General features: G+C 38.7%; 1 protein-coding gene across 1 annotated transcript in view; it reads left to right on the top strand.

The window, feature by feature from the left end:
• slc44a4 (solute carrier family 44 member 4) overlaps positions 1 to 13,127 on the top strand; it is a 39,679-nt gene that overhangs the window by 22,928 nt on the left and 3,624 nt on the right. The window contains exons 6-21 of the mRNA XM_034160237.1: positions 4,537 to 4,662; positions 4,883 to 4,943; positions 5,118 to 5,238; positions 5,603 to 5,686; positions 5,844 to 5,956; positions 6,100 to 6,222; positions 6,584 to 6,683; positions 6,810 to 6,902; positions 7,011 to 7,113; positions 7,291 to 7,553; positions 10,285 to 10,379; positions 10,502 to 10,605; positions 10,768 to 10,841; positions 10,916 to 10,986; positions 11,336 to 11,430; positions 11,562 to 11,646. Of these exons, the coding sequence (XP_034016128.1) occupies positions 4,537 to 4,662; positions 4,883 to 4,943; positions 5,118 to 5,238; positions 5,603 to 5,686; positions 5,844 to 5,956; positions 6,100 to 6,222; positions 6,584 to 6,683; positions 6,810 to 6,902; positions 7,011 to 7,113; positions 7,291 to 7,553; positions 10,285 to 10,379; positions 10,502 to 10,605; positions 10,768 to 10,841; positions 10,916 to 10,986; positions 11,336 to 11,430; positions 11,562 to 11,646 (1,711 nt within the window). The remainder of the gene's footprint in view (positions 1 to 4,536; positions 4,663 to 4,882; positions 4,944 to 5,117; positions 5,239 to 5,602; positions 5,687 to 5,843; positions 5,957 to 6,099; positions 6,223 to 6,583; positions 6,684 to 6,809; positions 6,903 to 7,010; positions 7,114 to 7,290; positions 7,554 to 10,284; positions 10,380 to 10,501; positions 10,606 to 10,767; positions 10,842 to 10,915; positions 10,987 to 11,335; positions 11,431 to 11,561; positions 11,647 to 13,127) is intronic.

Below are 13,127 nucleotides of genomic sequence, written 5' to 3'. Positions count from 1 at the left end.
TTTGATGCAGATTTAAAAGATCAATATTTATATCTCCACAGACAAATACTCGCTTATTACCCATCTGTGAAAAATATTTATCAACCGAATTTTGAAATTCTTCAATTTTTGAGCCAGGAGCTCTATAAATACTACTAATAATTATATTTTTACTTATTCCCAAACATATTTCAATTGTAATACATTCCAAAAGATTTTCTACGGCCATTGTCACTTGATCATTGATTTTGTAATTAAGCCTTTTATCAACATACAATGCTACTCCGCCACCTCTATTATCTCTATTCAGATGATTAAATTCATAACCCTCCAATTCATAATTTGAAACATCATCATCAGCAAGCCAAGTTTCCGTTATAGCAATTATACTAAAAGGTTGGCAGAATTGTTTTAAATACGAGGTCTGTCCATAAAGTATAGGTCCTTTTTACTTTTTTTCAAAAACTATATGGATTTCATTCATATGTTTTTACGTCAGACATGCTTTGAACCCTCGTGCGCATGCGTGAGTTTTTCCACGCCTGTCGGTGACGTCATTCGCCTGTGAGCACTCCTTGTGGGAGGAGTCGTCCAGCCCCTCGTCGGAATTCCTTTGTCTGAGAAGTTGCTGAGAGACTGGCGCTTTGTTTGATCAAAATTTTTTCTAAACCTGTGAGAAACATCGAAGTGGACATGGTTCGAAAAATTAAGCTGGTTTTCAGTGAAAATTTTAACGGCTGATGAGAGATTTTGAGGTGACACTGTCGCTTTAAGGACTTCCCACAGTGCGAGACGTCGCACAGCGCTCTCAGGCGGCGTCATCAGCCTGTTTCAAGCTGAAAACCTCCACATTTCAGGCTCTATTGATCCAGGACGTCGTGAGAGAACAGAAGTTTCAGAAGAAGTTGGTTTCAGCATTTTATCCGGATATTCCACTGTTAAAGGAGATTTTTTTTAATGAAAGACGTGCGGACGGGTCCGCGCGTCGCGACGCTCCGCCACAGGAAAAACACCTCTGTTGGAAGCCTTAAGGACAAGTTGGAACATGTCCAGCTGTTAAACAATTTCTCATATACTCACTCCACTGAAAGCCATCAAAAGCCGCCTGGATTTTACAAATGGTTATCAACACGGAGGTGTTTTTCCTGTGCCGCCGCTCCGCGCCGGCTGCGTCCCGACGCGCGGACCCGTCCGCACGTCTTTCATTAAAAAAATCTCCTTTAACAGTGGAATATCCGGATAAAATGCTGAAACCGACTTCTTCTGAAACTTCTCTGTTCTCTCACGACGTCCTGGATCAATAGAGCCTGAAATGTGGAGGTTTTCAGCTTGAAACAGGCTTATGACTCCGCCTGAGAGCGCAGCGCGACGTCTCGCACCGTGGGAAGTCCTTAAAGCGACAGTGTCACCTCAAAATCTCTCATCAGCCGTTAAAATTTTCACTGAAAACCAGCTTAATTTTTCGAACCATGTCCACTTCGATGTGTCTCACAGGTTTAGAAAAAATTTTGATCAAACAAAGTGCCAGCCTCTCAGCAACTTCTCAGATAAAGGAATTCCGACGAGGGGCTGGACGACTCCTCCCACAAGGAGTGCTCACAGGCGAATGACGTCACCGACAGGCGTGGAAAAACTCACGCATGCGCACGAGGGTTCATGCATGTCTGACGTAAAAACATATGAATGAAATCCATATAGTTTTTGAAAAAAATAAAAAGGACCTATACTTTATGGACAGACCTCGTAGTCTTTAATGCTCCCAAAATTCTTGTACAAACTCCTACTGTTAAAGTGAATTATTGAGAACTTCCCTTCCCATATAGTGCACTTATTGTACTGTTCCTCAGTATAGTACTGGCAATTATTATTTACAGAGGAATAAAAATGATTATCCAGGTCTATCTCATATTCCCAATCTTGAATATGATGTTCCGTATACCGAAAAGGTTGTAATTCTTGTACCAACGTAAATTCAAAAGGATCAGCTGTCATCATAGAATACAAACACAAATTAACAATCAGACTCCAGCATAATGTAAACATAACGTAAGCATACCATGACATTCATTGCCCCAATTAATCCTACCCATGTTCCTTTAACAACACAGACATAATCATTATTAAACCAAATACCCATCATTTAAACCTTTCCAGATCCGAAAGTTCTCTCGTCACTATAACTTTAGCTTCTTCTGGTGCTCCATTTAACTTAATCATCACTTTGCAATTTCTTGTCCACGTTGCCTGAATTTTCTGATGCTTCTGGAGGATTCTAGCTTCTCTTGCTATATCAGCATTTTTCTTTGTCAAGTGTTTATTAATGTAAACATTTTTTCCTCTGTTTCGTGCCCTGCCCCAACAAATCATTCTTAATTTTCCTGTTTGCAAACTTGATGATAATGGTTGGTTTGTCCTTATCCTTCTTAGGTAATCAGTGACAGTCTGCAATGTCACTGTTATTAATTTGGATGTCCTTTGACGAAAAAAAATTGATCTGTTGCTCCAGGGAATGTGTTTCTTCCATAGTTCCAGCGCTGTTAGCAACTACCCTGGTATATGATTGATGTTTAGTGTTCAATCCTGTTACAATAACGTCATCCATTCTAGAGTACTGTTCCAACTCGTCCACCTGTTTTTCCAAAAATCTAATTTTGTTGTCTTTTTCCTGCAGCATTTTCCTCAGCTCACATACCTCCTTCAACAAACCCAGTAATTCATTCTGTTTTTTAACCACACCACTCAGCTCTTCTGACATAAAGTTCAGAGACTGATTTATCTCTTCAAGTTCTTCTCCACAACAGGCATCTGTCTCTGATGTTACAAAAATCCTCTTTATGGTCAAAATGATGACAGTGAGCTGCTTTAAAAAAATCATTATTTATTTGTGGTGGTACAAAATATCTGAAGGAATACAGACAGCACTGTATGTTTTCTGTTTTTCTTCTAATAATAATGATAATAATAATGGAACTTATTATTAGCTCGTTCAAACAATGCAAACAAAGTACTTCACAAAAAAACTGTAAAAAACAAAACACCAAACCTTACAAAACAAAGGCTTACAATGCTGTCTGTGTTTAGTGTATACATTGTAAATAGTTTCAATATTAATTTAATAATATTGGCAAAAAAATAAACATCTTACTAACCACTTGCACACTGCAGAATTTCAAGGTTTTGTTAATTTAAAGTTCGACTGCAGATATCCTACTGACACTAAGTTCTTTGTCAACACTTTTTTTTTTTTTTGAAAACCACGTTTCTGTCATATGATGCAGAGGTTAACTGTTATTAAATGTCTAAAAAATTAATTTTGCAACAACTGGACTTCTTGTTGGGCCTGTTTTCATGAAGCGGTCTAATTTTGTTTAGCTGACTAACCTCACTTGATCGACTAATCTTTTGACGTTAGTCATTGCACAAAGCGCTTAGTCAGCTAAAGTTTTACGTTAGCCGACTAAAGTTTTAGCCTGCTACAGAGGAGGCTAATTTTATTTTAATCGACAAAACGTCATTGTCTTACCTCAGAAATGGCGGCTATCATGTACCATCACTTGATGAAGCAGAAAGGAAGGAGAGCCTTGCGGCGGGAGCGGCCATAGGTCCCACAGGCATAAAACCACAATCAAAACCTGAAGAAGGGCTGGCAGGGCGTTGTTCCTCCTCGTTTGGTGGTTGATGGCTGGAGCTGTCATGTCCACGATGAAGAGGATTGTAGGCGGACAGAAGCAGCATTGTTGTTGAACCTCGGTGTCCGTAAACATCTCCAATGGATTATTCCGGTCCTGGAACACCTGCTCATGGTGGTACATAATAGCTACCTTTTTTTTTTATATTTTTTTTTTAGGTAAGACACTGAAGTTTTGTCAGCTAAAATAAGAATAGCCTCCTTATGTGAAACCTTAGCCGACTAAGCGCTTTGTGCAACGACTTACATCAAAAGATTAGTCAACTGAGTTTAGTTGACTAAACAAGATTAGACCTCTTTATGAAACCAGACCCTGGTCTTCCACATTTTTCTGCTAGTTGCTGCTCTTCCAAATAGCTTTTTTTTTTGTGAGAACAGCACACTAGGATAGAGTACTAATGTTTTAATATAACTTTTTTTTTACGTTGTCCAAAGAGGTAATAAAATTGTCAGCGTTTCCTTATTTGTTTGTGTTAGCAGAATTACTTCAAAACTACTGCACAGATTTTGACGAAATCTTCACCACAGATAGATATTAGGACATGGAAGACTCCATTAAATTTTGGAGGTGATCCAGATCCTGGATCAAGATTTCACTTTATATCGGCTTTGAAGGCTTACGTCAAAACTACTTCACGGATTCTCATGAAATTTTCACCACAGATGGATATTAGGGCATGGAAGACTGCACTGAGTTTTGGAAGGGATCCAGATCCAGATTGGCGGATGTCAGAAATCTTGGATTGCTCTTGTTTGTTTTTAAGTTTAAATATTTTTTGTATAAAATTGTACAATTCAAACTCTAATCTATATCCTAGCTGCCCTTTGTGTTCTAAAGTCATTTTGTCTTCTTTCTTTGCTGCTCATAGGTGTGCGTGGAAACATGCCCCACCTCATATTGGGCTGTGGGGTTAACCGAATATATCAAGCATCCATCTGAGGTTTTCACTCAGAGCCTCTGCGTACCCTCATTAGACTTGAAAGTCACTCCACTGGTCAGTCCCATTCTCTTACCATCAGTAATATGTTACTTTGAGTGTCTCAATATGCATCTCTTCTCGTTATTTTAACCCTTTTGATTAAGATATTAGGAGTGATTGGTCTGGCTGCTTAATGGCTGTTTCAGCTACTCAAGATCACCTGACACCTTGAGAAAACTGTGACGTGATTATCATTGTAAATGCATGATAACAGTATCTTTATGAATTTTCTTAGACTGTGCATCAAATTGTGGAGAGGGAGCTGTGTCCTTTCTTCTACCCACCTACAATCTCTGGTAAGTGAAATCATTATTGGTGTGTGTGGTTTAAGTAGTGTGGGTTTAATGTTAGTTAACATTAATCAGGTTTGGGGTTTAGGGACTTATAACTTGTGGTGTATAGTGAGATTTGCTAAAACAGTATAATTCAGTTTGTTAAACACTGATTTGATTTTGTTCTCTACCATTCAGTGCTAGGCCGATGTTTTCCTGATATTGCAAGACTAGGTGCCATTCCGGCGAACTTCTCCAACGTTCCAGGGTTGCCCTCCTCCGTCAATGACACCATCGATGCCATCAAGAATGGCACCCAGTAAGATACAGTTCTGACACCAATTTGAGTTTAAAATGCGTAGAGAAATAAATGTAAATAAACAGATTCTAATTGCAAATATTTTATGAAATGCCCAAAGTTATCAAACAGCAACAAAAAATGCTTTCATGTAGTTGCATTTGGGCAAAATTACACCTAAAGACAATTTACCCATAATTATGTAATGTAGTTCACTCTCATTCTTAGTCTGGAACTTGATTTTGTTTTTGTAAACAGAGTCACTATTTATGTATAGAAAATGAGTAATCTGAGATCATTTTGACCAAAACTAAAATCAAGTCCTTGCACACGTATAGTTTGTCAGAATGGACACAAACCGTTTCTTTGCCCTTGTCTTCATCAGGGACGTTCTGAATGGCTTTAATGCCAGGGAGCTTGGAGTCCGAATCTTTGAGGATTTTGCATCCTCATGGCCGTGGATCCTCCTGTGAGTTGCCTTGTGGAAATGCACCAATCAGTGCCACCTACTGGCAGATATACACACACTCACAATACTATGAAATCTTATTGACAGTTTTGGTGTGTGTATATGTATAGTGATATTTATAATCTGATGAATGTTGAAATAGTGTTTATGCCCTCAGTGGACTGGTCATAGCCATGGTGGTTAGTATGCTGTTCTTGTTGCTGTTGCGATTCATTGCTCCCGTCATGGTTTGGGTTCTGATCATCGGAATTCTGGGAGCAGGGGCGTATGGTAAACTGTGCATTTTCCTAATTCACCTGCCTCAAAGGCTTTTTTTGTGTGTGTAAATTTATGATTAATTGGTTCTGAAAGCAAACCTTGGTGGCCTTTCATTTATTTGATCTTTTTTAATTAATATTATGAATTCCTCATAGGGATATGGCACTGCTACTGGGAGTATAATAACTACAAGAGACAGTCAGCTTCCATTACTGACATCGGTTTCACCACCAACTTTAAAGTTTATCTTCAAGTCCAAGAGACGTGGCTGGCTTTCTGTGAGTCCAAGTCAAAAATGTTTAAAGGAGTCATAACCAAATTCAAAAAGCACAGTTAACAGATTATTTAACCTAATGTTGATCATGTCTGGACTGTGTTGTCCCTAAGCCTTTTAACTCAGGTTAGGACCAGATGCCTTGCTTAATGACATTGGGTAGTTAGTCCTAATGTGTTTCTAAAATATTAACTGGAGTAAAAACTAAAAAAAAAAAAAAAATATATATATATATATATATATATATATATATATATATATATATATATATATAAAACAACGCATCTTTTTGTAATTATGAGATGAAAGACCCCTGAATAGTGCAAGTATTGTTCTGTTAATTCTCTGTGCTTCCTCTTCCTCAGTGATAATCATCTCTGTGGTGGAGGCCATCATTCTCCTGACGGTTATCTTCCTGAGGAATAGGATTCTAATCGCTGTCGCCCTCATTCAGGAGTCCAGCAAGTGAGTCACAGACGTCACACTAGTCAGATGTTATCTGGATGGCTGCATCTTGAAACCAGTTAGGAATGCTTGTCAAAGACGCACTGTTCTATGACCTCACAACATGGGTGTGTCCATATTCCACAGGGCAATCAGTTACATGATGTCCTCTCTGGTGTACCCTCTGGTCACGTTTGCCCTCGTGGTGGTGTGCGTTGCTTACTGGGTTGCCACTGCTGTGTATCCTTTTAGTCCGTGCACACTGTCTGCATGCATCACTTTCTGTCATGATTCTGCCTGTTATCAGTCACTTTTTCTGCACATCCTCTCTTAACCCGATTGTCACAGGTATTTAGCTACTTCAGGTGCTCCTGTCTACAAAGTGGTTGCTTTGAACAACACTCTAGATGAGTGTAAGGCCATCAATGGTTCCGTGGACTGTGATCCTGTGGTAAGTGGGTGGAAAGCATTGACTTTAGTTACCTTACCACCCCCCCCATACATCACATGTAATACTGTTGGGGCATTGTATAAAGTATTCAAACCTCCTGAGTATTCTTACGGCCATCTGCAGGTTCTAACTCACTGTTGTAATATGCTTACTTGTTGTCCTCTTTTTCCATCCAAGAGCTTTAATCAATCCCAGTTCAACCTAGCCTGCCCATCTGCAAGTTGCATCTTCATCAAATATAATAATGAGGGTGTCTTCCAAAAGAGCCTCTTCAACCTCCAGATCTACAATGTGTTGGCCTTCCTCTGGTGTGTCAATTTTGTCATCGCTTTGGGACAGTGCACACTGGCTGGGGCCTTTGCCTCTTACTACTGGGCGCTGAACAAACCAAGAGACATCCCTACATTCCCCGTGTCTGCCTCCTTTTTACGCTCGCTCAGGTAAGGTTTGGTGATGTGGATCGCCTCACTGGAGGGAAACCAACATTGTACTTTTCATTTCTTTGATTTGGTCTGATCCATCATTAAGAATGTATTTAATTGTTTTAATTTGGCATGGAAGACCAAAACAAACATTTAAAAAAGCGGGTGTAATAGTCATCAAAATTTATAGATGTCACAGGTGGGTTTTTGTTATTATTATTGTTATTATTATTTTTGTAGAGAGTAATTTGCTCAAATCATCTGCTGACTTGTTTTTCATCTTGAACCCTTGTCGCAGACCAAACGGTCTGCCATGCATCCACTGCGCATGCATCATTTCAGAGCTCAGCAGCTCATCTGAGACAGTCTCTTCACCCAAAGCGATCAAATGGATTGTGATTATTAACCATCAGATGACAAGTTAAAACCTCTTAAATCATTCTAAAGTCAGTTTTAAGCAAAAAAAAGAGGCGATACCCGGTGACACTTTGAAATGACAGATGCGCAGTGAATGCATCAGCTACCAGCTTGTGTAGCTGCGGCGCTCTGATCGCTTCCTCCGTCTTTTATGATAAAATAATGCTGAATTTATATGGAAGTGATTGTTGTACAAAAGCTTCAGATATCTGTCGCTGAGATAGATGATGACTGGAGTGCAATTTGAACCAGAAACAAGGTGATAATCGGTGAACTGCGGCTAATGACGCATGCACAGTGAAGGCAGGGCTGACCGATTTTTAGGGGGGACCATTTGGTTTGCGACACCGTAATAGTGCAGACCTTTATTATTATTATATTCCTCTCCTGTGGAACCAGCTCCCAATTCAGATCAGGGAGACAGACACCCTCTCTACTCTTAAGATTAGGCTTAAAACTTTCCTTTTTGCTAAAGCTTATAGTTAGGGCTGGATCAGGTGACCCTGAACCATCCCTTAGTTATGCTGCTATAGACTTAGACTACTGGGGGGTTCTTTCTCTTTTTGCTCTGTATGCACCACTCTGCATTTAATCATTAATAATTGATCTCTGCTCTCTTCCACAGCATGTCTTTTTCCTGATTCTCTCCCCTCAGCCCCAACCAGTCCCAGCAGAAGACTGCCCCTCCCTGAGCCTGGTTCTGCTGGAGGTTTCTTCCTGTTAAAAGGGAGTTTTTCCTTCCCACTGTCGCTAAGTGCTTGCTCACAGGGGGTCGTTTTGACCGTTGGGGTTTTTCTGTAATTATTGTATGGCTTTTGCCTTACAATATAAAGTGCCTTGGGGCAACTGTTTGTTGTGATTTGGCGCTATATAAATAAAATTGATTTGATTTGATATTCTGTTTTTTTTCTTTTTGGTGGGGAGGCCTTGCACCTGAATATTTTTGTTTGGTTCTGCACACACTTTGGCCTTATTTTAAAGAGAAGACACTCACAGTGGCACAGGTTTTACAAGCTACAAGTCAGCCTCTTGATACCTGCAACATTCTTTTGAAGTATAAATTTTGTGCACTTTAAAATTTACAAACATTATTATTATTGTTGTTGTTTACTCCTGTTTTTGTTTGGTTTATGACAAAATGCCTTTTCCACAGTTTGTAATAGTCCAGATAGAATAAGTTGTTTCTGCTGTGACTATATAATTTCTGTAATTTCCAGGCTATCAGCCGCTACTTTTTTCACACTCTTTGAACACTGTGGCTTTTACAATGATGCGGCTAATTTATGGATTGTTACAGGCTTTTTCATAAGTCCAAAGACGTCAGTTGATGCTGTCAATTGATTTCCTGAAAGCTGCGCTCCTCATGCGGTGTAAATTCACACACAGTGTAAATATAAGGTCTTACCTGTTAGTTTTAGTGAAGAAAAGTCCCCCTCTGGCACTTTGGTCCAGAGTTGCACCGTCAGATCAGTCAGCGGAGCAGAGTCTTCTCCCCCCACCCTTCCACACCGGTTCTCTGTCTTGGCGCAACAAGTCGAACAAGTCACAGTGCCTCATTTACGTCTCCGTGCGATCCTGGCTGTACGCAATGAAATCTCAAGAAAAAGTTAAAATTACTCAGTTCTCCGTGTGGAGCAAAGACATTGTGCGCGCGTTGCATGATGTACGTGTCAATATTTACGTGTAACGCTTCAAGGAACTAAATGTTCATGGTACATATTTAATTAAAAGTTTAAAAAAAATCCTAACATCTTTCTGTGTAAATATCTCATGTTACAACGTGGAGACTCGCGGCTTATTTGTGTACAATTTCTTTTTTCCTTTTTAAATTGATGGGTGTGGCTAATAATCAGGTGCACTCTATAGTCCAGAAATTCAGGGTATATCACATAACCTATGTTACTATAGTATTAATCACAACTGTAAGTTGAGCTTGTCAAGAGAAATTGCTGTCCTTCCACTTGTACAACAAAACCTTCTGTGTCCTAAAACACGAGAACCTTAAAACACTCCAAATTGATTTTTGTAAACATTAATACTGGAAGGTCAAAGATCTGCCTGCCAAAAAATTATGCATTTCAGATATTTATCAGCCTTTTTTTTTTACAGAAGCCCTGAAATGCTCACATTGCCTGCTCAATGACAAAATCTGTGTATTCATTTGAGAAGTTCAGTTGTGGTGAAAATGAGATGGGTTAACAACCAAAAATCAACTTACACTTGTGCCCCTTGCCGTTATGGGCAACTTAGCTGTATCACATAACCTGTGTATTTTGTGTGTTGTATAAGTTGGACACTGAGAGCAGAGCTGCTTTTGTTTTTCCATCATTAGATACCACATTGGCTCTCTTGCATTTGGTGCTTTGATCCTGACCCTGGTACAGATAGTCAGGATCATTCTGGAGTACATTGACCACAAAACCAGATGTAAGAATGGCACTCATTTCTCCATCTCACACAAATGGATATTGTACTCTTTTTGTTTGTTTGTTTTTCATTTGCGGGGTTTAATTATGCAACTTAGGCATGATTTGGCCTTTCATCTACAGTGGCACAGAATGCTTGTGCACGTTTCCTGTTGTGCTGCTTGAAGTGCTGCTTCTGGTGTCTGGAGAAGTTCATCAAATTCCTCAACAGGAACGCTTACATCATGGTCAGCACCAAATGTTACGTACTTATTTCATCGTTATTATTCCCATAATAATAACTCCCCACGTGTAGCAGGGTCACATTACTACACTATATTATCTAACATGGATTATATGTGATTAATTAGATTTCCACCAACAAATTAATCACTTTTTTTGTTTGTCAGATCGCCATTTATGGGAAAAACTTCTGTGTCTCCGCCAAAAATGCATTCATGCTGCTCATGAGGAATGTCATAAGGTCAGTGATGAAGTATTCTTTTTTTCTTTAATAATTTTCACGTTAAAGGCTGAAGTGTCGGTCTGTTGCCTCAGGGTGGTGGTGCTGGATAAAATCACAGACCTGCTGCTGTTCTTTGGGAAGCTCCTGGTGGTCGGAGGAGTGGGTAAGAAACATTCTCCAAAGACATTATACGCTTTCTGCTGTCATACACTGTAAAAGTAGAAAGATTTACACAGGAGGTGGATTTCGAAGGAATGTCTCCACGTGGAGCCAGGCTCTGAGGAGGTTACTGCAAATATTCAAGGGTTTTATTGAGAACTGTACACCTAGTACAGGTTTGCACATTTACACACCACCGATGATCAAGGTCCATGTAACCATTGCACAACTGCATGAATATATTTCTGAGGTTATTTTTCATTAAATTCTGTCAGCCTTTCATGACGATCTCAGGTGCAGACCAGAATTTAACAGTCGGTTTTTCAAATTTTATCATCTTGGTTCTTTTCCAGGTGTTTTGTCCTTCTTTTTCTTCTCTGGGCGAATACGGCTTCCAGGCTCCACCTTCCGTTCTGAGACTTTAAACTACTACTGGATGCCAATTATTGTAAGTTATACTTTTTAATTTAGTAGAATAACCTTTTTAAATATGCTTTTTATTTGTGCATGTTTAATTTCAAAATGAAACTTTTTTTTTTTATGGGACAACCTGTCACGACTGGGTTGGTTTGTTTTCAGACTGTGGTATTTGGTGCTTACCTCATCGCTCATGGATTCTTCAGTGTGTACAACATGTGTGTTGATACTCTCTTCCTCTGCTTCTGTAAGTTTCCACATGTCTGGACATTTACATTCTCCATTATTCATCATGGGTATTTCAGTTATGCTGAGTCACTGTAGATAATTTAATTAAATAAAATAATCATTCTCAATGATCCTCAGTGATGCATCAAATAACTTTCATGAGTAAGGTCACCATTTTTGTGTGGCAGTATTTTTTCTTTTCAGTGAAAAGCTTTCATCTTTTCTATGCTCAAACCAGATTCAACAAAAATTATTTAAAGGGATCATATTTTGTACTTAAAAAAGCAAGTCACCAGGTGATTTTAGTTTGTGAGCAAAAAAAAAAAAAAAAAAAAAAAAAAAAAAAAAGCCTGACACTGAGGTTAAAAGTGCAGCCTTTGGGTTTTTTTTTTTTTTTTTTTTTTTTTTTAAGATTTAAGTCATGAATAGAATTTTCTTTGGCTTCACTATAATTTTATTAGCCTTTAATTAGGGAATTCTTAATATAACATTGCCAATATGATCAGCATTGTTTAGAAAAAAATTAATAAATAGTTCCCCTGAAGTGAAAATTTTCTGAAGAACAGACAGCCTTGAACTACGTTCAGTAGTGACCCATGCAGTCAATGATAGCAGTGTCATAGATCATGTGGGGGCTTCCTCTCGATTTGTGTGAGGGATGCTGGGAAGCATATGGTGGACAGCCAGTTAGAGCACAGTGGCACGGTGATGCCAGCTGGCTGCTCTCTCCAACAAAATAATCTAACACGGCGGAAAACGCTCCAAAAGAGCTTATTTCTGTATAAATCTAATATGTAGGGTAAGTGTACCCATTAAGCCCATGTACCCTTTAAGCCCACTTTCAGCTTTGTCAATTTACAAAAAAAGGAAAAAATATATTTTGCTATCCATTACTTGATTCACTCAAATGGTTTGTTACTTCTATGACATTTTTTTTATTGCATACAAATCACATTTTCCATTGAGTTAGCCCCACCCCAATGTATACAGTCTCTGGACCCCTGACAAGAAGACACTCAAAAACTTTGGTGATTTGGGACCGGTCAGATTTCATTCATTTTCAGCCACATCTTTGGTAAGTACATTAATATTATGTCAAATAAGAGGTAAATATACTAATTTTGATTTATAGATAAATAGTATTTTGCCAAATTATACGATTTCCCTTCAAATGGAAAGATGAGTTTTATGAGCTAGCAAACATAGGTGATCTCATGCTAACACACCAAGCCCTGTTAATGCTACTCTGCCACAAGAACTAAAGTTGTCAGCTACAAATATTAAGCATTGCATTTTGTTATTCATTTAACATTGATATTTAGAAAAATGCATCATAAATAAATCTGTGGAGCTGATTAACTTCATAAATTAACTTTTTTTTTTTAACAGGTGGGCTTAAATGGTACATAACATCAAAATGCATGCAGACTACAGCGAGACATGCTAATATTCAATGACAAAAACTTTATATTTCTGAATGTGTGCACAGTAGTAACTGCT

Source organism: Thalassophryne amazonica, chromosome 20, assembly GCF_902500255.1.
Source record: "Thalassophryne amazonica chromosome 20, fThaAma1.1, whole genome shotgun sequence".
Taxonomy (NCBI): domain Eukaryota; kingdom Metazoa; phylum Chordata; class Actinopteri; order Batrachoidiformes; family Batrachoididae; genus Thalassophryne; species Thalassophryne amazonica.
The sequence above is the reverse complement of the archived record's forward strand: the minus strand, read 5'-3'. Positions and strand labels throughout refer to the sequence as shown.